Here is a 24,500-nt window from a genome sequence, read left to right as displayed (position 1 = left end):
CCAGGGTTTTTTTTTTTAATCCATTCTGATGATCTCTACATTTAAATGGGTGTGTTCAGATCATTTACATTTAATATAATTATTGATGTGTTTGGCTTTAGACCTACCATTTTATCAGTTTCCTGTTTAATCCCTCTATTCTTTTGGTATTTGTTTCTCTATTTCCTCCTTTTCTGACGTATTTTGGGTTAGGTAAACATTTTTTGTATTTAATTTAAATTTATCTATTGTACACTTTACAATATCTCTTTTTATAGCTTTTTTTAGTGTTGCTCTAGGAATTAAAGTACATATATTATAACTAACTTCTTCAAGGTCACTCAGTAAGTAAGTGGCAGAGCCAGAATCCACACCCACCCCCGCAACCCAGGGAACCTGGGACCAAAAGCAGGAACGTAATTACACCCCCTGGTTCCAATCTGGCCCAATAGAAAGCCCCATGAGCTGGAATCAGCAAAAAGCCCAAAGCCGGTTATAAAATGCCTCAACTCCAAGAGATGAAAAGGGTATCCCAAGTCACCCCATCAGACCAGGACCCTGCAGGGCTTCAGCTACCAAGTTTTTAGCTGCTTTAAAAGAAGAAACAGCAAAGGTGGAGTCCTAAGAATGATGCCCCAGGATATAGGGCACCTTCTGTCAACTTGTTCCCTCATCAATAACCCATGGAGCAGGAGTCACTGAGAGCTCATGGCCTTGACCTCCAGGTCAGGATTGTGAACAACATCCTAGGCTTGCTGATGAATGTGGCTCACCAGGAGCTCAGGCAGTGACCTCAGGATCAGAGGCAGGGATCCCAAACTTCCCACCACCTCAGGCCTGTCAGGCCTCCAAGCTCCTCAGCCTCCACCCCTGCCCTGCTCCCTCCCTCTGAACCTTCTCAGCCTCACTCTCCATCTCTCCAGCCCTGCCCCTGCCCTTCAGTTGGATCTCCTTTTTGTTCATTTTTGCATGTTCTCCCTAGTTCCTCATTACACTTTCTCCTTCTTCCCTCCTTCTCAACGCTTCTTCCTCCTTCACTCTCCCTCATCTCTCCCTATTCCTCCCCTCTTGTCCATCCCAGATTCATTCATTCATTCATTCATTCAACAATCATCAAGTGACCAGTACTGGGATAAACATGGACAATTTCAAAAAAAAAAAATGAGGATACTGCTTTGCCCTGGAGGAGCTCACAGTTCTAGTAAGAGACAGATGAGAATGCAATATGACAAGTTCCTAAAACATCCAGGCTCCTGGGTTGATTTGAAGAAGTTTTCCCTCCCTCCTCATACCCTGAGTCCAAGCAGACTTACTCCCAATGTAAGAAGCTTCTCAGCCTCATCCAAGGGTAAGGACACCTCTTCCTCTGGGAGAACATGTTAGAAAACAGCTCTCACTTGCCCTCTTGGCTAGGAGTCTTTGTGCTGTGTACAACCTGCCCAACAGTTCATGGCAGCCCTGCCCTGGGGTTCACACCTCAGCCAGTGAATAGCTCTGCTTCTCTGGACCTTCCTGGGCCTTTTGGCAGAACCAGAAAGGTCTTTGCAAATTGAGCAAGGCTCCGCAGCCAGATGAGGGAAAATCACAGTGTCTACCAAGTGCTGCCCAACACCTCTATCATCCAGGTTGGCGGGGGCCTCCCTCTTGCTTCTTTGGCTGAACTCCCCCCTTCTCTTCTTCTCCCTCATCCTCCAAGGCTCAGGAAGACAGTGAATCTCTTGCCTGTCATCTTTCTGCACAGTTGGAATTGACAGGTCCTCGGGTGAAGGGACTTGTCCCTCCTCTGACAGCAAACTAGTTCTAGATAAATGAGTATTGGTTTTGTTCTGTTTGGTTTTCATTTGCAGCTATCCTTTGATTTTTTTTTCTCCTGCAAAATTCGTTAAGTAATGATACTATGGCCTGGATCTGCAGTTGCACTGATTGAGAGGCTCCTGGAGACTGGATCTTTCAATGAGCTTTCTGCTTTGTTTTGCTTTCCCCCCACCCCCAACTCAACTGCCTCTTCTAGATTTGTGAGAAAAGTAGAAAGGGAGGGAATTAACATATACAGAGCATCTATTAGTGCCAGGCACTGTGCAGGTGATTTATGCCAGTTGTCTCATTCTAGCTTCAAAAGACAAAGCAAAACAAGCCAATGTGGTGGACATTATTCTTCCTATTCTTCAGATGAAGAAAATGGGGCTCAGAGAGGTTCAGAAACCTGTTCAAGATTGCACAGCCAGAAATCAGCAGAGCCAGCTGGGGAACCCAATGCTTCCCCTGCCAGACACGTGCATTTTATTCTTGGCCAGCTCACTACGTGGCCCTCAGCAAGTGGTCCTCTCTAGACTTCAGGCTTCCGTTCTGTGAAATGGTGAGAGACCAGGAGGGAACATGGCAGGGTGTGGGAGCTGGGAGGAGTAGAGAGCAATCAGTGGGGGCAGTGGAGTGAGCTGGCTCACAGGTCTGCTTGCTGGGCGGGCAGGTTCCCAGGAGCAGTCAGTCCTGGTATTCAAAGCAGAGACCTAGAGGTCTGACTTTTTCCCTCCCTCCCCCTCCTCCATGGGGTCATGCAGTTGCCAGGCATTGCAGAACTCGCCTTTAGTGCAGACCTCAAGAACTCAAGGGAGGGCTTCCCTGGTGGCGCAGTGGTTGAGAATCTGCCTGCCAATGCAGGGGACATGGGTTCGAGCCCTGGCCTGGGAAGATCCCACATGCCGCGGAGCAACTAGGCCCGTGAGCCACAACTACTGAGCCTGCACATCTGGAGCCTGTGCTCCGCAACAAGAGAGGCCGCGATAGTGAGAGGCCCGCGCACGGCGATGAAGAGTGGCCCCCGCTCGCCGCAACTGGAGGAAGCCCTCGCACAGAAACGAAGACCCAACACAGCCAAAAATAAATAGATAAATAAATTTATAAAAAAAAAAAAAGAAGAACTCAAGGGAGAAGATTCCTGTGAACTTTGTGATACCTGGGGCTTGGGACTTAGCATGCCTTCAAGTCCTAGGGTATGTATGGTAGGAGGATCCTCTGTGGATTGGCCAAGCCCTCTGTGATGCCGGCAGGGCTTGAGACTGGCTTAGACACACCCAAATGCCAGGAAAGGAGAAGAAGAGGGAAGGGGCTTCCAGGGGAGCAGCAATGAGGAGAAATGGAAAGGCCACTGGTTGAAGAGTCAGGAGACCTGGGTGTGAGCCGCCCCCATTTGCACACCTCTTAGCCATGTGGCCTGGGATGAGTCATTTCACCCCTCGAGGGCCTTAAAAATAACAAAAAGTTGATATTGGAGGGCTTACTGTCTTCCAAGCACTGATCTAAGCACTTTCCAAATATTAACTCATTTAATCCTCGAGACAGCTCTAAGAAGAGCATCATCCTTGCTTTACATTCATCAAAATCAAGGGAAGTTGTGAAGACCAAACGACATAAAGCAGTAAAGCTGTTTTTACAGTGTGTGTGGAGGCAGGGGAGGACTGTGTGTGTGTGTGTGTACGTGCGTGTGCGAGTGTAAGGGCAGGACGTCATTGCAGAACTCAGCCCTGCCAGAGCCCATCAGGGAGGAGCAGCCTCCTGAGGCCTGGCCACCCCCAGAGATGCTGACAACCTCCGTGGTCCCCTGGGAGACCTCCTTGCCCTGGCCTTGCCCTGACCACAATCCATCACTCAATCCACAAATATCTGAGGGTGGGTCATAGGCCAGGTATGTTCTAGGTGCTGGGACCAGAGACACAGAGAGAGCATTCCTGCCTCCGTGAGGCCGACGTGTGGCTAGGGTAACAGACGACTGTCTAACAATGCATCATCCATAATAAAACCTCATGTGGAGGAGATAAGTGTTTTGGAGAAAAAGAAAGCAGAGTGAGAGATTCTGAAAGGATGGTTGGGGAGGCCCTCTTGAAAAGATGACCTCTGAGCAGATTCCTGAATGAAGGGAAGCAGAGGACCTGCAAGGACCAAGACTCTGCGGTGGGGACAGGCTCGGCGGGTCCAAGCAGCCACAGCCCAGCCTGATGGAGAAGAGCAAGCAAGCAGGGCCAGGTCTCCCTCGGCCCTGTGGACCACATGAGGACACAGGGTTTGTTGTAAGCATGGTGGTGCGCCTTGGAAGATTCTGAGCAAAAGGAGGCGACATCATCTGATAGGGGGCAGGAGGTGGTTATGCACCTGGCAGAGTGATCTTTCTAAGACACCTGTCGAAACCTCTCCCAATCCCTACCTCTTCTACAGCTCTTCAGGGGACCCCACGGTCCTCAGGATACAGGCCAGCCTCCCGGGTGTGGCCTCACTCCTGTGGCCTCCCAGTCAAGTACCTCCCTTCCCAAGTACCAACCAACCTCCAGGCTCGCTGACCCCCACTCTTCTCCTATAGTCCCTAAACCTTTATCCTCTAAATGTGCAGACTCTGCCTGGAGTACCTGTCTCTCCACCAGAACTGGACACCCTGACCCTCACCTCCATCTTGGCCCGTCATCTCCCGCAGGAAATCTCTCCCAGCTGCCATGTCCCACAGCAGGTGAGGGCACTACACTCGGCTCTCAGGGCCCGTGCTGACGGCTGTTTCTCGCAGAGATCGTCACTGCCTGCCCTCTCGTGAGTCTCTGCCAGACGCAGCAAGCTCCTTCAGGCTGACACCAGAAATTACCCAGCCCTGATGCCAGCCCCTAGTGCCGTGCCTGACAGATGTTCAGTAGGTGCTTAGCAAACACTGAATGAATTCATAATAATAATTGAATTAATAATATCCAAGCAAGACTGCCCCCTCTCCCCACCCCTACTGCACGAGGCTTCCAGGTTCCCAGGGTCGGGGGCCTGAGGGGAGAACCCCCTTTTGCTTCTCCAGGGAGAGGCAGCAGAAGCTGGGCCAGGCTGGCTCTGAGGGGGCTGGGAGCCAACTGCGAGGCTGACTTAGCGCTCATAAACAGCCCAGTTACATTTATAGCCATGTTCTTATTAAGCACCAGGAGAGAAGAGATGAATCATACCCCCTCCTCCTGCCCACAGCCTGGGGAGGTGGAGCCCACCAGCCGGCCTGGCCTTAAATCTCAGGAAACGTAAAAGTCACAAGTGCTCAGGGCCAGCCCTGCATCACCAGGGACAACAGAGAGTAATGCAACTTCTCAGGCAGAGCCCTGACCTATGCCCTACAAGGGTTCAGGCTGAAGGCAAAAGAGGGAAGGGGTAGGAGGGAGGAGGTGCTCCTCCCCAAGAAGTCTAGGAACAGGATCATCAATTCAGAGCTGTACTAAATGCTGTGTGACCTTGGGAAGGTCACATGACCTCTCTGAGCCTTTGGGTGACACACTTCCCCTTGGTGAACAGAATCTAGGTGTTTTAGGAAACACTCCCAAAAGATACATTTTGCTTCCCCTCAATCCTCCCATTTTACAGAAAGGGAAAGTAGAACCCAGAGGGTACCCTGGCTGCCTGACTCCCAGTAACCACTGCCCTGAAGTTTAGAAGTACAGTGAGTTCATAGACTGGACATGGCCTTGAAGGTGAGGCCAGAGACAGCATTTACAACCTCGTCCTCATGGCACCCTCACCCCGACCCTCATCCAGAAGCCACAAAACCCATTACCCTCCTAGAACAGAATAGGGGCCCTTAGCAAATGTTCTGCTCCCCCCTACCCCAGGCTCACTTCCCTGGATGGGTGAGGGGTGAGGATGGTTGTACCCATTTCCCGGGGGTGGGGAGTAGCTGGGGCACAGACCACCTGCCAGGAGCGGGAACTTGGATGGGGGTTTCCACAGACCTGAGGCCTCTTTAGCTTTCTTTTGTACGTGTAATTGATTTCAGCAAGATGTATTAGGGTTTTTAAACCCTTTTTTATTGTGAAACATAACACAAATACCAAAAAGTGAATAATCCATAACTGTAGAGCTTAATGAGTTATATAAAGTGAACACCCAGGAAACCACCTTCCAGGTCCCAGGAACTAGGACATTGCCAGAAGTCACCCATCCCCATGCCAGCTCCTCCCTCCCCACTCAGGGAAATCACATCCTGACGTTTATGGGAGCTCTTTTTTCTGCCCTGTACTGAGCCCACTCACCTGGGAATTCAAGAGAATGAAGACACTGAATGCAAGAGGCATGGCTTCAGATCCCCTCCCCTCTGGGGGCCTCAATTTCCTGATTGGAAAGTAGAGGATTGAAGCCACCCAGCCAGAACAGTCGAGAATCCTAACCTAGCAGGAACAAGTTCCGCTGGGGAAACGTGTGTGTGCAGGGGTGGGGGGCGGAAGGCACCTGGACACACCCTGGCAGGGTGCTGTTTCCTTCGTCCCCGTTCCAGGTAAGCAGTGGTGCTGGGATGCTGCGACTCAGGGGGGCCTCTTTCTGCCTCCCCTGGAGATGGAGTTTGGGGGTTTCCTGCCTGGAGATCTATGGGGGCACCCTGGGGTTCTCCAGGCTTATGCCTCTCCCCTGCCCTCCTGGTGAGCCTTTTGCTCAGTTCTGAGTTTTTCCTGTTTAAAAAAAAAAAAAAAAAAAGTAACAACACAGAAGCCAAGCAGAGTTTTTTCCTTTCTGCTGTCATGAGCTCTGATGTGACTTCAGGTCCCCTGCCTGCACAGACCTGGTGTCCCAGGGCTCTACAGACTGAGGGTCCAGACATGCATGACAATGGAGGAAAGGGAGAAAGAAGGGGGAAGGTGGGAAGGTGGAGCCAGCAACCCCTGAGCCCCTACTGTGTGCCAAGCGCTGCACTTGGCATTCACTTTCAGGTTGAACCAGCCTCTCACACATTCAGAAGCAATATTAACACCTCCATTTTCCAAAGGAAGACACTGAGGCGTGCAGTTTCAGCAACTTGCCCAAAGCCACACTGCGAGGAAGCGGCAGAGGCAGGCTCAGAACCAACCTGACTCCACGGTCCTTATTCTCACTCTATGCTCAGTCCTGTCATGGAATCAACACAAAGTCAATCTCTTCCCAAGGTCTGGTTCCCCTCTGCCCTGGCTGGGAGGGAATGGTGCTGATGAATGAAGAGGTGGATAAGTTATCAAAGAAAGTTAGCGGTGATGGAAGGTGAAATGAATTAAAAGGGAAAATGAGAATTGGGTGAGGGCGCAGAGGCAGGCAAGGTTTCAGAGAACAGGCTGCAGTTTCCAGCTGGAGAAACTCAGTGGATGGTAGAGCCAAAATCCAAGATAGGAAAGAGCGGTTTTGACAGGGGAGGAGCTTGACTTTGAAGACTTTAACATCTTATTTTTTACTTTTTTATTCTTTGCAAAGAGCCAGCTGTGGAGGGTGAACCCTATAAATGGTGGGCTGGCGGATGGATGGATGGATGGCTGGATGGCTGGATGGCTGGTTGGGAGAAGGGAGGGGTGAGCACATTTACGTCTGATGATCCTCTAGGTCACCACTGCATTCCTGGTAGGGATGGAGAGATACACACACATTTGGAGTAAATACACTACGAGCAAGTCACATAGCTCACGTGACACAGGCTGACATCCACAGTATTCCTGGCTCTCCTCCCGCACCCCTACTCCCTCCCCCTCTTCCTGCTCTCCCACCCTTGACCCTCGCTTCCTCCTCTGTCTCCCTTCCCCATTGCCCTCCAGACCCCAGAAGGGAAAATGCTTCTCTGAGCCCAGGAACAATGGCTGTGAGCTCCAAACTCCTTTGCTCGTACCAGCAATTCCAGCCGGCAAAGCTGGGGCCCTGCTCAAAGCCACCTACAAGGCCTGGTGCAGACGTGGGACCAGACTGCCTGGTCACTCGACTCCTGGGACTCACTGCTGACCACATGCTGGAGGAGAGGTGCCCAGGGGGGGCCCTGCATTCCCTGTCTTGAGAAAACGCTGAAACCAGCCAGCCTCTCAGCCCAGCTGGGCTCCTGCTTCCCAGCCTAGGTTAAGGCCAGGGCTTCTCAGCAGTAAACCCTGATTACTCAGTTGCCTTTCCTGCTGAATGATTTTAGTTGAATAATTTTGCATGATCTCCGCACAGTGTGAGGGAGCCCCAAGCTGAGGATGAGGAGCTTACACAGTGGGGGGAAGGGTCAAAGTGGAACGTAAAGAGCTCCCTCCAAACAGGCCTCTGCTGGGGACGAGGGTTTCCTACACCAGTGGCTGCTGGTCACCACTAACTACAGCAGCCCCTCCCTCTGTTCTTTGCTCCGAGGAGCCCCCAAAAGGAAAGGGCCCATGGGTGGCTCCCAGCCTTGTGTGGTCATGGGTGGGTCCCATGTGAATCAATGTACCAGGCGCTGCACTAGTGTCACCTCACTGCATCTCCACCACATCTAGCCCCACGCATGCACGCCCTGGAAACAGGCATTGTCATCCCTAACGTGCAATGAGGAAACAGGTGCAGACTTGCGTGAGACCCCCCACCCAGTTAGGACTAAGGGAGCCAAGGTCAAGCCCAAGATTGACAGACCTCAAAAGGGGGAGTGCTCAGGACTCCAAGAGAAGGCACTGGATCTCAGTTGGAAGTGGAGACTTTAAACCGGAAGACCTCCCTAGGTGCAGAGCAGAGTCCAATAGAGGAAACTAAGGAGTTTCCCTGAAGAAGAAGGAGCTGGGAAAGCAGAGCAGTTAGAAGATCTGCAAGAAACTTAGAATCACAGTCTAGAGCTGCCAGGACCCCTAGAGGGCTTCGAATCATCCTATTCATTTTACAGATGAATTTCACAATAATCCCAGAGAAGTCAAGTGGCTTAGCCAAGGTCACACAGTAGGCGAGCTGAGATCAGAGTCAAGTGCCCTCAATCCCCATAACCCCACACTGGGCTGAACCTCCGCCTTTCCCTAAGGCCAGCCCAGCTTTAGTTCCAGCAAGCCCCGGGTCAAGTCAGAGCAAGAGGAAGAGCGGGTGGGGGGCGGGTGGTCCCAGGCCAGGCCCAGGCAGGGAGGGTACCTCTCCTGCTGTCCCACTCCTACTCATTACTATTCCCAGCATCACCCCCTCACTCTCCTTACTGTGGAAATCCAGTGATGCTGAGAGCTGGAATTTGGATGTTTTCCCAGCATTGGGGCTGTTAATTAAAACGAATAAATCTGCCACTTGGAGTTGGGTTGAACAGGAGAACGGGTGAGGTAGGAGAGGGAGAGGGGGACTCAGGCATAGGCTCCCCACACACCCCCCTGCAAGGGTCTTTCCCTTTCAATCCTGCCTCCTGAATTATCTTCTCTATTGGCCACTTACTCATTCCACACTTGAGTCTCCCAGCTGCCAGCTGCAGCCACTTCCTAGGCATGCTCTCCTTCGTTCCAAGGAGGGAAGAAAGACTCCTTCCTAAGGCCAGGACTGGCCAGCCCTCCCCTGCCACTCCATGGGATTGAGCAAAAAGCATGTGATCCAGCTGGACAGACCTGGGTTCAAATCCCAGCATTCTAGCCGCGTGACCTCTGGGAGTCATTTTTCCTCTCCAAGCTTCCCCTCTCTTACGTCTAAAATGCAGATTATATTTCCTGCTTTGAAAGATTATTGCAAAGATGACATGAGAAAATATATGCAAAAATAACCTGTCACAAACTAAGTGGTCTCTCTCTTTCTTGGCCTCTGTGATCCCCTATCCTGATCTCTACACTTCCTTCTTTCCCATCTCCCCTGACTCTCAGACAGTCTCAACAACACTGTAAGTCATATATTAGTAAGAATAGAAATAGTGCCATCTTGTAACTCTAAAGCAGACTTTACAGAAGTTGCTCGTTAGACTAGGGGGTGCTCTGGGCAATGATAGTCTTTTATTCATCTTAATTTTCTCAGTGCCCACTCCAGTGCTAGACACACAGGAAGTGCTCAATTAACATGTCTTGGATGAATGAATGAAGTGCTTTCGTGGCTGGAGGGGACATCCATTCCACTTGTCTGCCCAGTACCCTGTCCCCTTCATCTAGTAACAGCTTCTCCTTTACTTAGGGAACTGTGTTCCCCCACTGCAATCACTGAGTGCTCCTTCCCCTTCCTGCTACACAGTTGGTCATGTGACCAGGCTGGTCCAATCAGAGCCTTCCCCAGGATTTTTCTTCCTGGGACTTGGGGAGAACCCTCTTTCCTGTTCACTCTTGAGGCCAGAGGGTGGGTAGAACTGCTTGTGGGCAGAGCACCAGCCTTTCTCACTGGCAAATATGAAGTCATGTGCACGAAAAGAGAGATGAGAGATGAAAAGAAGGTGCCCAGATCCACCGGTCCTGGCTTTCCTATGACTGGGTTATGTGAATAAATGAAATTCCCATTTCTTCATTAAACAGTCAAGCTGGGATTCTGCCATTCACAGACACTAACTTACAAAACATCTGTTATCTAACCTTCTCAATAACATCCCAAGCCAAGCCAGGAGGGATTGGTTATTCCCATTTTATAGATGAGAAAGTCAAGTCTTGAGAAAGTGAATTTATTTCCTGAGACCACACAGCTGGTAATGATGTAACTAGATCTGATAACAAAGAGTGGAATTTTATCCAGAGCGGCAGGCAGTGTGATTAGGGACTCACGTGTGTTTAATTCCATACCATTAATAACCCAGTGACATCACAATATCTGCCCTCATATAGATGGGGAAACTGAAGAAGTAAATTACCCAAGGTCACCAAGCTAGTCAGTGGAGTTAGCCTAGGTCTGTCTGCCCAGAGCCAGTACCACTAGCCACCGCACAGCATTGCCTCCAAGTCCAGGGACCTTTCCAGCCTCTGAGGCTGCCTTTCTGGAAGAGGATCACCTCTGGGCAGTGGAAGACTAAGAGCACTGGGAGATAATGAAGGACGTGTCACATGCATAGCTTTGTGCAAGGACTGTAGGGATGCAGAGATGGCCAAGCCATGCTGCTTACCTCAAGGAACTTCAAGGTGTGTCCATAAATTCCATGCTTCAAAGTGTGAGGGTCCTAATGGAAACTCTGGTGAAGTGCTCTGTGGCCCAGAGGAGGGAGAGGTGATTCCAGCTGGGGGAGGCACGGGACTGGGAAAGAGTCATGAGGCAAGCAGGACTTAAACGTGTTCTTTAATATAGGTAAGATCTGTACCTGTGGACACGGCGTGGTCATCAAGCAGAGGGAGATGCGTAAGTAAACAAAGCAGAGGGAGATGCATAAGTAAACCAACTTCGCGATGGCGAGTCCAGTAGTGCAGCTGGGTAGGAGGAAATGGACTAATTCCCGTAGTATGCATAAACGGGACAAGACAAAGACAAGACCAAGAAGTGAGTTAGAGGCAACAAGTCTTGCACGCCAGGATGAAAAGTCTGGGCTTCGTTCAGTCAATAGGGAGCGACTGGGGCCTTCTGAGAAGGACAGTGACACCACTGGACTGGAACATTAATACGGAGGACAGGTGAGGAGGGAGAGACCAGTTAGGAGGAGGCCATCTGGAAAGGCAGTGAGGCCTGAAGTAGGCCAGGGGAGGGCAGGGGGAGGGGGAGAGCAGATGACCCCAGTGACGTTGCAGAGGCAGAGCAGTCAGAGAAGAGCAGGTGTGGGAGAAAGAGCTCACACTTAGGAAGCAGACCCGGCTTGAGCCTGAACTGCCTGCCTCTAAGAGCTGCAACGCAGGTGCGGGTCACCGGGACCCTGAATGGACAGCAAGCGCACCTGATGGACTGATGCTCTCCCAGGAGCCAGATCTCAGCCTGACGTCTGTCCAGTAGGTGTTTGATGAATGCGGAAGTGATGATGGGAGGATGGATGGACAAGCGAGTGAATGATCCAGTGAATGAATGAACAAATAAATGAATGAGTAAAGGAAACAGGGGAGGGAGAAAGGGAGGCAAAACAGCTTCCAGTGCTCCCAGAGGAAACTTCCTGACCTTTTTGCCACCTCCATCAGCTCAGTCCCAAGCCTGAACACAGCCCTGGGCTGAGCCAGGGTTTCCACAGCTGCAGAACCTTAGGTGGAGGAGGAGGAGGAGGAGGAGGGAGGGCGGGAAAGGCTGAAACATGATGAACTGATTGCCATGCACCACCGGCATCCCTCCTCCTTCTGAAAAACAGGAGTTACTTAGAAGCAAATGTTACTTAAAACCCAGTTAGTGCTGCTGTGATTTAAGGCTCCTCCGTATTTGGTTCCTCACCAGCCCTGCCGGTTTGGGGCAGGGATGGCAGCCACTGCTAGGACTGCGACCTCAGCCTAGCCAGGGACCACGGGGAGCCCAGCGCTTCCTCAGTGTGGGCCTGGCCCAGGGGCCAGTGGTGTCTGAGCCCGTGTGGAGCCTCGGGGCTAGGAGGCCTCCAGGCAGCCTTCCTGTTGGGACCACTCCTTCCCTTTCAGACACGTCACTCACCTGCCAGTCAATAATCACGCCGTAAGTATTATTAATGGTGACTAATGTTGTATACTCATTCTCACTTGATGTCTACAGCAGCACTGTGAGGTTTCTCCCCACATCACAGATGAAGAAACTGAGACTCGGAGAACGTGACTTTCCCCAGCTCACACAGTAAGGGGTAGAAGCTGGTCCAACGTGAAGCACAAGGAGGCGCCCGGTCACTTCCCACTGCCCCTCTCACATTTGCGCTAAACGGGGCTGAGAGGGGAGAACCGATGCAAATTAATCCCCCTGCCAGGAATAGAAAATGCCTACCCAGGCAGGAGGGCAGGCAAAAAAGTCCTCACGATAATCATATTGATGAGTGTTAATATTATTGAGGTTTTCTCTTTGCCAGGTCCTCCTGCACACTAGAAATGAATCAACTCATTTAACCCCAGGTAACAATGGTTACTATCTCCCCTGTACAGGTAAGTCTCCAGGGAGGTGAGTGACTGGCCCAGGGTCACGCACGGCCGGGACACGTCAGAGCCTGGACTCACACCCAGGTCGTTCAACTCCAGAGCCAGGGCCCTACACTTCCTCTAGTTCCAAAACTGCTCTGAGGGTTACTGCTGCCCCTAGGTTCTCTGGTTTGTTAAATGGAGACAATGACAGTACTTGCCATACACTATGGTTATAAAAAGCTAGTTGAGAATATGGCTACAGGATCACCCCCAAACTGTCAGATGTCATATAGTGGATCTTATCATTGTCCCTGGGGCTTGCATGGTCTTGAGAGCCACCTTTTGTTCAAAAGACAGGAGAGGAGTTGGTGTAGGTGGATGGGAGGCCAAGCAGGTGTGTGGACAGGGAGGCGGAGACTGGCGGGGGGCAGCTGGGCCGAAGGGGCTGGGACAGTGCCGATGGAGACAGACAGAAGTCACATTGAGTGCAGACTAAGGTTCCTGGGGCCTGCTGTGTGATCTTGGGCAAGTCACTGCCCCTCTCTGGTCCCAGTTTTCTCCTCTGAAAATAAAGGCAGGGGCGGTGATGTGTGGGGTGAAGATGCTCCCTGAGGTCACTTCCAGTCTCACTGCACTAATTCAATTTTCCCGAGAGCTGGCCTGCAGCACAGTGGAACACAGGAAACAGATTTTCGAGTGTGGGTATGGTACAAGAGCCAGTTCTCCACAAGCTTTGCTACTGGAGACCCAGAACTCCAAGCAAATGTGAATGCCCCCAGCTTCCTGCCCTCCATCCCACCCATCCTGTACTCACCCTACCAACTCCCCAAAGATACTGAGAAAATGGAGCACTGGGGACATAGCAGAGAGTCACTGATCTACTCTGAGCTTCAGTTTCCTCATCTATAAAATGGGGGCGGGGCACTGCGGCAAGGCGGTAGCTTAGGTCCCTTCCAGCTCTGCCAGCCTAGGGTTCTGGCCTTCAAATGAAGCTTATTTTTTCACGAGGTTATCTGTTTATCGTGGGATAGGAGTTGGGGGATGGTGAGAGCAGTGGTAACTCAGTTCTTCCTGGGGTAGAACACCCTCCAGAGGGAGATGAGATGGGAGATGGGTGCCCTGCAGCTGAGGAGAGGAGAATAAAGGAGGGGCTTTAACATCCCTGTGCTAAATTCCAGATCAGCTTGGCGAAAGAATGTCACTTCCTTCGGAAAGCTCCTGGGACTTTTCTGGGTGCTGATCACCTGAATACATGGTGGTCATCCCATCTGACCACCTCCTCCCCATCTCCAGCCCATTCCCGTCTGGGTGCCCCCCACACACTCTCACACACCGACGCCCCTGCCCTACAAGTGCAGGTGTCCCACTGACTGACCACAAGTCCCTACCACACTGACCTCTGACCACTGCCCGAGGCCCACTACAGAAGTCAGGGCTTCTGTCCTATTTTCTAATTTCCTTCTGCTTTGATTTTGCAGAGTTTTTTTGACAGCCTGTGGACTTCCAGGCTTGGCTGAAGGGCAGCTCTTTACAAGGAAAAAAATAGTTGAAGAGAAAGCTGGGAAATAAATACAGAGCCTGCCTCCTTCTCTGCCGGATGTTCCGACCAGGCTCCGGGAAAGATCCTGTGACCACGGGGCCCCTCAGAGGCCACTTCATTATTTGAGGTTCCCAGTGTGTTCAAACAATGAGACTTTGCCAATTTCGGCTTACAAAAAGTATGGTATATATTACAATTTAACATTTAACAAGTTAAAGCTTTAACACAAAAATTACAATGTAATATAACTGCTCTATTAACAAGATAATTACAGGTTTATTTTTAATTAATTCATAATATGCTGCAGATGGTGTGGTCTGGTAATAGGACCAAGTTTAAAGTTACAGGATGAACAGTGTCTTTTGAACCTGTCAGGGTAGCTCTGAGACAGGAGAAATAAACTCATTTGAAAAAAAATGTCAAGAGTTGAATGTGAGAATGGGGGACCCAGCCGGAAAGTTTCTCCTGCACCTTTCATGCCCCCCACTCCCTTCCCCCATAACAAGCTCTGCTCCCGAACATGTCACTCCCGAGATACCCTAAAACCTAGACCAGGGAGGAAATTTCTAGATTAACAGTCCAGACTCCTCCATTGACCAGATGGGAGGACCAAGGCCCCAGGCAGCAGAAAGAGCACTGGACTTGGAGTCAGGAGAGTCTGTTGTCAAACACACCTCTTTCACTTACATGGCCTCGGAAAAGTCAGTTCACCCCTCTGAGCCTCAGTCTCCTCATTTGTGAAATGGGCACAAATAAAGGACGCCTTCTGGAGCTGCAGTGAGGTACCCAGCAATGAGCACTGGTGACATGGTTCCTGCCCAGGGGAGATGAGGGCGGCATCAACAGGGCTAGCAGCAGAACTGAGATTAAAACCCAGGCCAAGGCACCGTGCATCCCCTACGCTCACCTGGCCCTCCAAAGCTGAGCAGGAAGTGGGTTGGAGGATAGAGCCTCCCCTAATTCCGGGGTCAGCAGGGAGAAACTGTGTCACCTGGCACAAGTCATGCCCCACTATGAGTCAGGCTTTCACCCTCCAGCCATGAAAGCGGGGAGAGCTTGAGGTCAGGGAGGAACTGACCGTCCGAGAGGTGTAACCCTGGGGGGCATCCACCCCATGCCTGTCAGATCCAAGCAAAGCCATCTGCACCCAGAGGCCTCTGGCTATGCCGGAGAGAAATAGAGTCAGTCAAATTGGCTCCAGCCCTGGGGTTTAAGGGACATTGGGAGGGGTTGAATCCTAGACAGAAGGTCCCCCTGGCAAGCCTGACTCTGGATTCCAGGGGCCCAGAGACCTGCTCCCAAGCAATCCCCCCACTTCTTTTCCATCTCAAAACCAGAGATGGAGCCCCAGGATTCCAAGAGTGTTGAGGAGGACAGCAACAGCCAACCCTGGCTCCCAAACCCTTCCTGGGGAGCAGGGGCAGCTGGGAGTGAGACTCCAGGCTGGGAAGGAACCCTAGGAGAAGGCAGGTAGGGAGCCAAGAGGCATGTGGAAGCCGCTCAGCAAGGAAAAGGGCTCCTTCCCTGGCCCCCACCTGCATGGAGCATGGAAAACCCACCGGGCAGGAGCCGAAAGCTTCACTCGCAGCTCTGGATTCAGTCTTTGAACTGGCACCCTCTCTCCAGGTGGGCGCTGCTCCCCTTCCCTCACCCACCTATGCTGCTGAAGTGAACCTTCTAGAACACGGTCTGAACAGGTGCTCCTCATTTCAGCTCTCGTGACTCTCGCCACCTGCAGATCAATGAGTGAACCATGCGGCCAATGCGGGGTCAGAGGTTCTGGCCCTTCCTCCTCCCCATCCTGAGCCCTGAGAGCCCAATGCTCTGCCAGCCGTTCCCCTCTCCTCGCTAGACCCCAGGCCCTCGGCTCTCCATGGAGCCTCCTCTGCTTGCTCAGGTCACTCAGGCCCCTGCACCTGAGCAACCTCCCTTCCCAGCCCTGGAGCCCTTCCTCGCGGGCAGGGATCTGCTTCCTCTCCCATGACTCAGCACTGGACATGCAGGCCACTGCCCGGGAAGACCAGCTGTCACTGCTGAGCGCTTTGGAGGTCAGCCCTTTCTGGTGGGGAACCTGAAGCCCCCAAGCAAGGAGGAGACGGACCCCACCCCAGGATCCCACCCAGTCCATAGGTAGCCTGTGAGAGAAAGAAAAGGCCACCTCCCCTCCAGAGGGCTGCAGGGTTATCAGTATTCTTGAAGAAAACCCAGTTTCAGGTGGAGGGAGAAGAGAAAAAGAAATGTGGCTTCCAGCTGCCACTGCTCTCCAAGGACCCCTCCCACAAGCCTCCCTAAATCGGCCTAACAGGCTGCCCCCAGGGAGGCCTCTGCCCGTCCCCCAGAAGCCCAAATCCTCTATTACAGGACAAAACAGCTACCTGGGCCTCCAGGACCAATGCCACGATAGGTTTCATCCCCCTCCCTTCCCCACCTCACGCATCATCCCCCTGCTGAGGCAGTCTGTCCCCAGCTGGATCCAGGTCTCCGGCATCACCCACCTTGGTCCCAGGGCTTATCCCAACATTGTCCTGCACAACCCCTAGTCGGACCCTATCTCCCACCCCTTCCCAGACTCCCAGCCCTCTGGATCCCCTACTGGTCGTTAGCAAATACACCCAATCCCCGACTTTCTCTGAAGTTTCCCTTCGCCTTCTTGCTCGAGGACTGGCTCCCCTCTGAGAACACAGGTTCTCCTACAGCCCTTTCAAGTGGCGTCTATTTTCTTTCACACTCCTTGCTCCTAAGTTTCACTTCCCAGCAATTTCCCTGGCTTCTTCCTTTACCATCTTTGAAGGGCACGGCATCAGATACCTACCGCCTGCCTCCCCGCTAGCTGCAGTCACTCACAGCCCTCACTCACTGAGGAGTTGAACATTCGCCTCAACACCTTCTCCATCAAACGCCTGTCATTAGCCAGCAGCCATGAAGAGGGTCGAGGCAATGTACTGGCCTCTCAGTTCTTTTGATGTCCTGCCTCCTTCCCATCATATGCTCATTCTCTAAACCTTATATTATCATATCTGCACCTCCCTTGAAATCTCGATTATCAACATCTCTGAGAATACTCTGCCCGTCACCCCTCTCCTTCCATCTCACCCACTCTGATGCCCCCATCCTAGCAGCACTGACCTCATTGAGACCGCTTCCATTTTCTCAAATCCATCACCCTGGATGCGGACTCCCTTAACCAGCCTGGATGCCAGGGGCCAGCACTCCAGCCACCCCACCACAAGTGCCCCCAACACCCTCGTCCTTCTTTGCTTTTGTCACATTACCTGGCAAGACCCTGACTCTGGTTAAACCCAGCGATCCATCTACTTTGTGCCAGCACCGAACAGCTGAAAGCCACCGGGGACAATCAGGCACTCATCATGACTGGACCTACTTCATACTGATGGGCTCTCAAAACTGCCCGGGAATCCTACTATAGTTCCCTGGAGAATTCACTTCCCTAATCTCTGAGAACACCATTTCCCACCTTCTCTTCTTGAATCTCTAATGCATCTCTCATTCTTTCACTCTCGCCTGATGATCTTGTTTCATATTTCATAGGAAAAAAATAGAATCAGGAATAAAGATCTGCCTTGAATTCCTCCTACCAATTCCTCCTTTCTTACCTGCATCTCAACCCACGTACTCTGTCCTCCCTCCCATAATTACACAAGGAGAGTCTCCATCTACCTCCAACCTCCCCCTGTGAGTTATCTTTACCCACTCTTGCCAACTCTAGGACTTTGCCCTTATCGTGGTCCCCTTTCTCTCCTGCACCGTCATTTCTTGCTCTGCTGGAACATTCCATCACCACACAAACATGCCTTAATACAGTGCATCTTAAAAATGCCTCCATGGTCCCCGCATCCCCTCCTGCTGTTGCCCTGTTTCCCTCACTTGCCTTCATGGAAAAACTCCTCCAAAGAGTTGTACATGTCCACTCTCCACCTCCTCATCCCCGTTCCTTCATTACCGCCAAGCAGATTTCGTCACCACCTGTCCACTGACCCAGCTGCAGTCAAGGTCACCAATCACCTACACCTAATAGAAATCGATGGTCACGTCTCTGTCCTCGCCTTGTTTCATCTCTCAGAAGTCTTCGTCGAGGTGACCACTCCCTCCTTTTGAAATGATTGCTCCTCTTGCTTTCTTGACAACACCTCACTTACCTTTCTTCCTCCTTCAGGGCCACTCCTCCTGCATCACCTTTCCAGGCTTCTCCTCTGCCTGGGCCCTAAATTGTGGGGTGTCCCAGCCCCCTTATGCTGTGTATGAACCTTCTCTCTTCAGGGGGTCTGGTCTCCTCACACTGCACACACCCTCTATGTGCTGACCACCTTCACCTTGTATCTCCAGCTGTGACCCTTCCTTTGATCTGCAGACTCACTTCCCCAACTGCCTATTCAACATCTTCCCTTGAATATCTGAGGCATCTCAAACTCAGCTCGTCCAAGAAGAACCTTTGATCCCCCCACAAATCCACTCCTTTTCCCTATAAGGCTTCCATATCTCAGCAAGTAGCACCACCATCCACCAGGCTCAGATACCCAGAGTTATCCCTGATTCTTCTTTCCTTCACATCCAACAGAGAGTCCTATTGGCTCCGCCTCCTAAATAAACATACCCAGGAACTGACTGTTTATCACCATCTCCACTGCTCCAGCCCCACAATAGCCTCTCACCTGCACTATTACATCTGTCCCCCGCTGGCCTTCTCACTGCCACCCCTGCTCTTTCACACAGCGGCCAGAGCAAACTTTCTAGAGTGTAATTCAGGTCACACTCTGCCCATGTTTAAATGCCCCAATGGTTTTCTGTTACAACCAGAATAAATAAACCAGTACCTGACCATGATGTTGCAGATCAGGTTCCCTGGACAGCCTCTGAGGTGGAGAGCAGCGTGCAGGAGGTTGGTTGGGGCGTGCTCTCAGGATCGGGCCCTGTTGGGGAAGGAAGGGAAACGGTGAGCCGCCATACAGTTGTAACAGAAGCCCTGGAGTAGGATGGTCTTTCCGAGGCATCCCAGGAAGGGAGGTCAAGCCTTACACCCTGCATTGACCTATCATGGCTATGGGCTGTCTTCCCCCGGGCATGGGGCATTACCCTGAGGGGACCAGACAGCTCTCTTTAGCTGACCGCAATTCCTAGCAAAGGACTCAGCTGAGAGAGCTCAGCTGCCCACCCTCCCGGCCACAGAGGAGAAGGGGTGCAGCCTCCACGGCACCCACGGCCTCCGAGACCCTGCATGCTCTGCCCCCTGGCCCCCAACGCATTCCCTACCACGCTCCCCCGTGTTTACTCTGCTCCAGCCACGCTGACCATCATTCAGCCCCTAAAAAGTGCCGAGCTTGAGAACTTTGCTCGTGCGGCTTCCTCTGTGTCTCAGTTTCCCCATCTGTAAAATGGAGGAAATAATCACACCTACCTTATAGGTTGAGAGGAGTAAATGTGTCAATACGTGTAAAGAGCAGTGCTTGGCATGTGGAGGTGTCATGTAATCAGAAGTGATGTTGATGATGATGACAATGATGATAACAGAGGAGACTCTCTTCCCCATTCCCTGCTAAACATCCTAAAATGCACAGGGCAGCTTCCCCTCAACAAAGAATTATCTAGCCCACAATGTCAGTAGAGCCGAGGCTGAGAAATCCCGGTTTCCATGCTGATTTTCTGCACAATGAGAAGGTTTGTCTTATTCTCTCTTACAGCCCCAGTATTGACACCCTGTAGATGTTCAGTAAATAGATGTCAACTGGCAGGGCTTATATGCCCTCGATATGTAGTAGGTGGTCCAAAATGTTCGCTAGGTAAATATGTGATAAGCTCAGTTGACTTCAGAGCTTAGGATCTTGGGGAGTCGTTTAACCTCTCCAAGCTTCAATTTGCAATTTGTTCATTTGTGAAACAACGTAAATATTCATCCATGCAACCGACATGTACTGAGAGCTCACTGAGTTTCTGCCCGTCCACCCTTCAGAACTGTTTAGGGGAGCTCTGTGAATTCATCCTTTGAGACCTGCTGACGTGTCACCTCCCCTGTGAAGTCTTCCCTGATCCTTGACCTCCCCAGGGGCCCACTCCCCACTGAAAGACTCTCCTCCTTCTGTTTCCCAAAGCCCCATATTTGCAGTGCTATCGGCTTGAAATGCTCCTTTAGTTCTAGGCCCTATATCCCACTTTTATAACAAATAGCTTGCAATGGCTCCTTTACGATCCTGAAATGAAATTCATAGACAGTATAACCTTCCTAGACACATCGCTTGAAAATAAATCAACATAGTGTCTTAACTATAATATAAAAGTAAAATAAAGATCATTTCTAATAAAATATGTATTTCCATATGTAAATGCTCAGGTTCAAGTACACGAGAAGACGTAACGAAGTCAGAACCTTGCACCCACGCACTGGATCAACGCGAGGGCCGCAGCCTCAAATGCAGCCTGACATTCAGGGGTTACGGGTGGGACTCAAATACCACAAAGAGCATTGCCATCGGAAATGTGATTTTCCAAAAATGATGAATAACTCTGGGTAATGTTTCCAACAGAACAAAATACAATCTTCCTTCAATTTATGCGGTAGTTGTATTCCTGGAAATTCAGGACACAAATGCTTTATGTTTATATATAAAACAGAGTTAGGTTCCAGGCTCAAATAATTATAAACAGGTTTTCACCTATTTAAATGTCAACCAGGATATTTGAAAGTCAGGCCGGACGTGGGGTAATTCTTCGTTATGCAGGACTATCCCATGTGGTTTGTAAGACTTTAGGAATCACCGGCCCTTCCCACTGAATGCCAGCAGCATCCGCTATAGTAATTGTGACCATCAAAACACCTTCACTTATTCCCAAAGCTCTCCCTAAGGGACAGCACTGTCCCCGTGGAGAATTTCTGTTCTCACTTGTTTGTCTCTTTCTCCAGACTATGAGCCACCAGAGGGCAGATGAACTTGTCCTGTCCCTCAGTGTGTTCCCAGAGCCTAGAAGGAGCTGGGTACATGATGGGTGCTCAGTAAATACTGGTTGCTCAAGTAGCTGGGGTCATGCCCACATCCCCTCAGCCAACCCCGGAGGTCACCTCCAGATGGACATGCCAGCTGCTTCCTAAGCCACAGCCTGTGGGAGGTCTCTGACCCCAGGGTGTGCCAGCCCTTGTGCAGGGCAGGCTCAAAGTGCCGGGGAGTTAATAGCCTGGAGGCCACCCACCACAGATGGCGATAAACCCCCCACCTTCCTCCCTGCTCCGTGGGACCGATCTGAGGGACACTGGGCGCAGTGTCTCAGAGGGTCCCCTTGTGAGGCTGAGCCCAGCCGCCCTGCATGAACACACCCACCTGGCTTCCCCTCTCCCGTCTCACTTCCCCACTCCTCAGAGCTTCCTGCGATCACCTCCCAAATAGAGCACTTGAGCCAGACTCCGTTTCAGGTACTATTGCTACATTACAAACTACCCCAAAATGGCTGGAAACAGCAACGATTTCTCATTTCTCCCGATCCTGTGGGTGGCTGAGTGGGTCCCCTGCGGTATGGCCAAGTCTCTCAGCTACATTCAGCTGGAAGGTCAAAGCTGGCCTCACCCACGTATCAGACAGGCTGGTGGAGCTGGCCCGTGGCCAGGGAGACTCTGTTCTCCCACTCGGGGCTTCCCAGCCTGCAGTAGCTGGACTGGCTTCCATGCATGACACCTCAGGACGATACCCCATGATGGCAAAGGAGGAAGCTGCTCCTCTGCAGGCCTGGGCCCCAGATCACAAACACCCCTTGCACTGCATCCTGTAGGTCAAGGCAATCACAGGCCACCCAGTTTCAGAGAAACAGACTCGTCTATGAATGGGAGTTGCAGTGAATGGCGTGCGTGCAAGGACGGCAGGGGTTTGTGACCACTAAGCCATCTTCCACTTGGGGTCTGCCTTTTTTGGGGGGACCTCACATTGACAGTGGAAGATGGAAGCCACGTGAGAAGCGCTTTGGAAACCAAGCCAAAGCACTCCCCAGGCCGCTGGTGCGAACTTGGGCATGTAGCTCGTGGACACAGGCTGGGAGGCAGCCGAGACCTTCTCAGCATCTCTCGTTGCACTGTCCGGCTTGTATTTTTCCACAAGACTGCAGAGTTCACCAAAGATACAATTACTGAAGGCAGAACATAAACAGTGTGTGCCACCCACCCGTGGGGGTCTGTAATTCAGACATGTCTCCAGGGGTAATTAGAACCTCCTCCGGAAACACAAAGTCTTGAAATAGTGTCCCAGCAGTGTGCCCTGCGCCTGCTGAACCCAGGGGGTGGCCGGGGACTCCTCAGGGCGGAAAAGGAGCTGAAGGCGGGGCAGCGGAGGCAGCCAGAAATCCTCGGAGAACCTTCTCCAGGAGGCCTCGGCCAGAGGAAATGACACGGCAGGAGGGAGTTCAATGTCAGGGAAAACTTCTCTTAACCACCAGGGTCATTTTTCGACCCCAGCACAAGGTTGCCTCCTTTGCCTGTAGATGGGAGAGGAGAGACGGGGGGAGCCTGGCTGGACAGAGACAGGATAGGGGTACGATGGGCCTTCCAAGGGAGGCTGGGGATGGGGAGGAGGAGACTTCCTGGATAAGGGAGAGGAAGGGACCATGGAGCCTTGCAGACCTGCTCTGTGGCAGGCACTGTGCTAGACACTTCACACCCATTCTCACTCAATCTGTTCCCATTTTATAGATCCGAAAGCTGAGTCTCAGAGACGTGAAATGCTATGCCCAAGAGCACCACGTTGCTACGTGGCAGAGCGGGGACCAAGGGCTTTTGACTCCAAAGCCAATAGGAGCATCTAGAGGAGAGCAACAGGCAAGGTGAGGTGTCTAGACAGCAAAGAGAGGACGCTCTCCAGAAGGAAGGAAACACTTCTGCCTTAAAATTCTTGAAGGCCAGTCACAGAAAAGAGATTGCCTTAGTCTGCATGTCTCCAAAGGCCAGAAACAGGCCAGGGGGGAGATGTTATCGAAAGATAGATTCCAGTTTCATACAAGAAAGAACTTTTAATAGACAGAAATGTCCCACTCTGGAACGAATGGGCTGTGTGGATAGGAAGTGAGCTCCCCATCCCTGGAAGCATGTAAGCACAGCCCGGATGCTCACCATCAGAACTTCTGCAAAAAGGTCAGACCCGGTTCCTGTGAGTCTCCTGAAGCTTGAGGATCTCTGGGAGTGGCTGGGGTGCCCTAGCTGGGGTGCCCCTGGTGTACAGGAACAGAGTCAGGGCAGGGGAGACTTGGTAACTAATGGACGGGCTCTGGGCCCCACTTTCTCTCTTCCCTGAGCCTCCAGACACCCTCATCTCATTGCTGTTCTCCCGGCAGAGCCACTGCCTGGGGGAGGAGAGGGATCAGGCGATGCCCAGCCCCGCCTGCATGCTGAATGGCAACCAGCTAACCCGCTGACCCTTAATCAAGTCTTGGAGCACAGCGGCCGCTGGATGGATGCAGGCGTTTCTCCAGCTCCAGTTACTCTACAGGAGGCTCATGCGGTGGCAAGAGGCAGAAGGCGCGGAAGGCAGAGACAGCAGAGATGGAACGGTCCTAGGGGAGCCCACAGCCATGGCCTCAGCCCGGGGCTGGGGGCAGAGAGGAGGAGGGTCTCCTTCTCCATCCCCGACCACTGGCGCCTTCCACTCCAGCCCGAGCTCACAGAGCTCAGCTACCAGGGAGGTCCCCCAGCCGGGCTGGGAGAGGCCTGGTGCTGGGCAAGGGAGAGGGGAGACTGAGGACCATGAGGCAGCCCAGGCCCTGGTGGTACCAGGGAGATGAGCCATCGAGACCATGAAAGCCTCTACCCCCGAAGTGCACCCCCCATACTGGGGGCTGGAGGTGGTACACCGGGGCCAGCTTGAGGTTGTGGGAGGCATCTGTCCATCCTGGGGAGCCCTCCTCCACCCCATTCCACCCAGCAAAGTCACCCTATGTTCCACCTGGGAGCGGTCAGCCCTAAAAGCGGAGAAAGACTGGCGTGGATAGAGCACAGTCACATCCAACCCCCAAGATCCTTCCCATCTAGAATTTCCAGAACAAGGTGGTTTAGGAGCCCTGCCAGCCCTCCTTCCTCTGCCCCCTCATCTTCCTCCCGATTCAGAAGAACTTGACAGGTAGGCAGGGGTTCTGGGCCCCAAAGCTACCTGTTGCGGGGCGTGGGAGGCTCCCATCCAAGAAATGCAATCTGATGGGGGAGACACAGACCCTACCCTGGAGGATCTCCCATGCTGATGGGAGAGGCAGAGTTCTGAGGTCAAGAACCCAGTCTGAGGGAGGAAGACAAACATGCAGATATGGACTCACAAAGGCTCACACAATGTATTGATAGAAAACAAACTTAAGGTTACCAG

At 52.0% G+C, this 24,500-nt stretch overlaps 1 protein-coding gene across 1 annotated transcript in view; it reads right to left on the bottom strand.

The window, feature by feature from the left end:
- The window catches only part of CCT6B (chaperonin containing TCP1 subunit 6B), a 244,710-nt gene that overhangs the window by 59,582 nt on the left and 160,628 nt on the right, over nt 1–24,500 (bottom strand). Inside the window, exon 8 of the mRNA XM_082370934.1 lies at nt 18,996–19,091. Within this exon, the coding sequence (XP_082227060.1) occupies nt 19,015–19,091 (77 nt within the window). The 3' untranslated portion in view covers nt 18,996–19,014. The remainder of the gene's footprint in view (nt 1–18,995; nt 19,092–24,500) is intronic.

The sequence above is a fragment of the Balaenoptera borealis genome (genome assembly GCF_965194805.1).
Source record: "Balaenoptera borealis genome assembly, chromosome: 20".
NCBI lineage: Eukaryota > Metazoa > Chordata > Mammalia > Artiodactyla > Balaenopteridae > Balaenoptera > Balaenoptera borealis.
The sequence above is the reverse complement of the archived record's forward strand: the minus strand, read 5'-3'. Positions and strand labels throughout refer to the sequence as shown.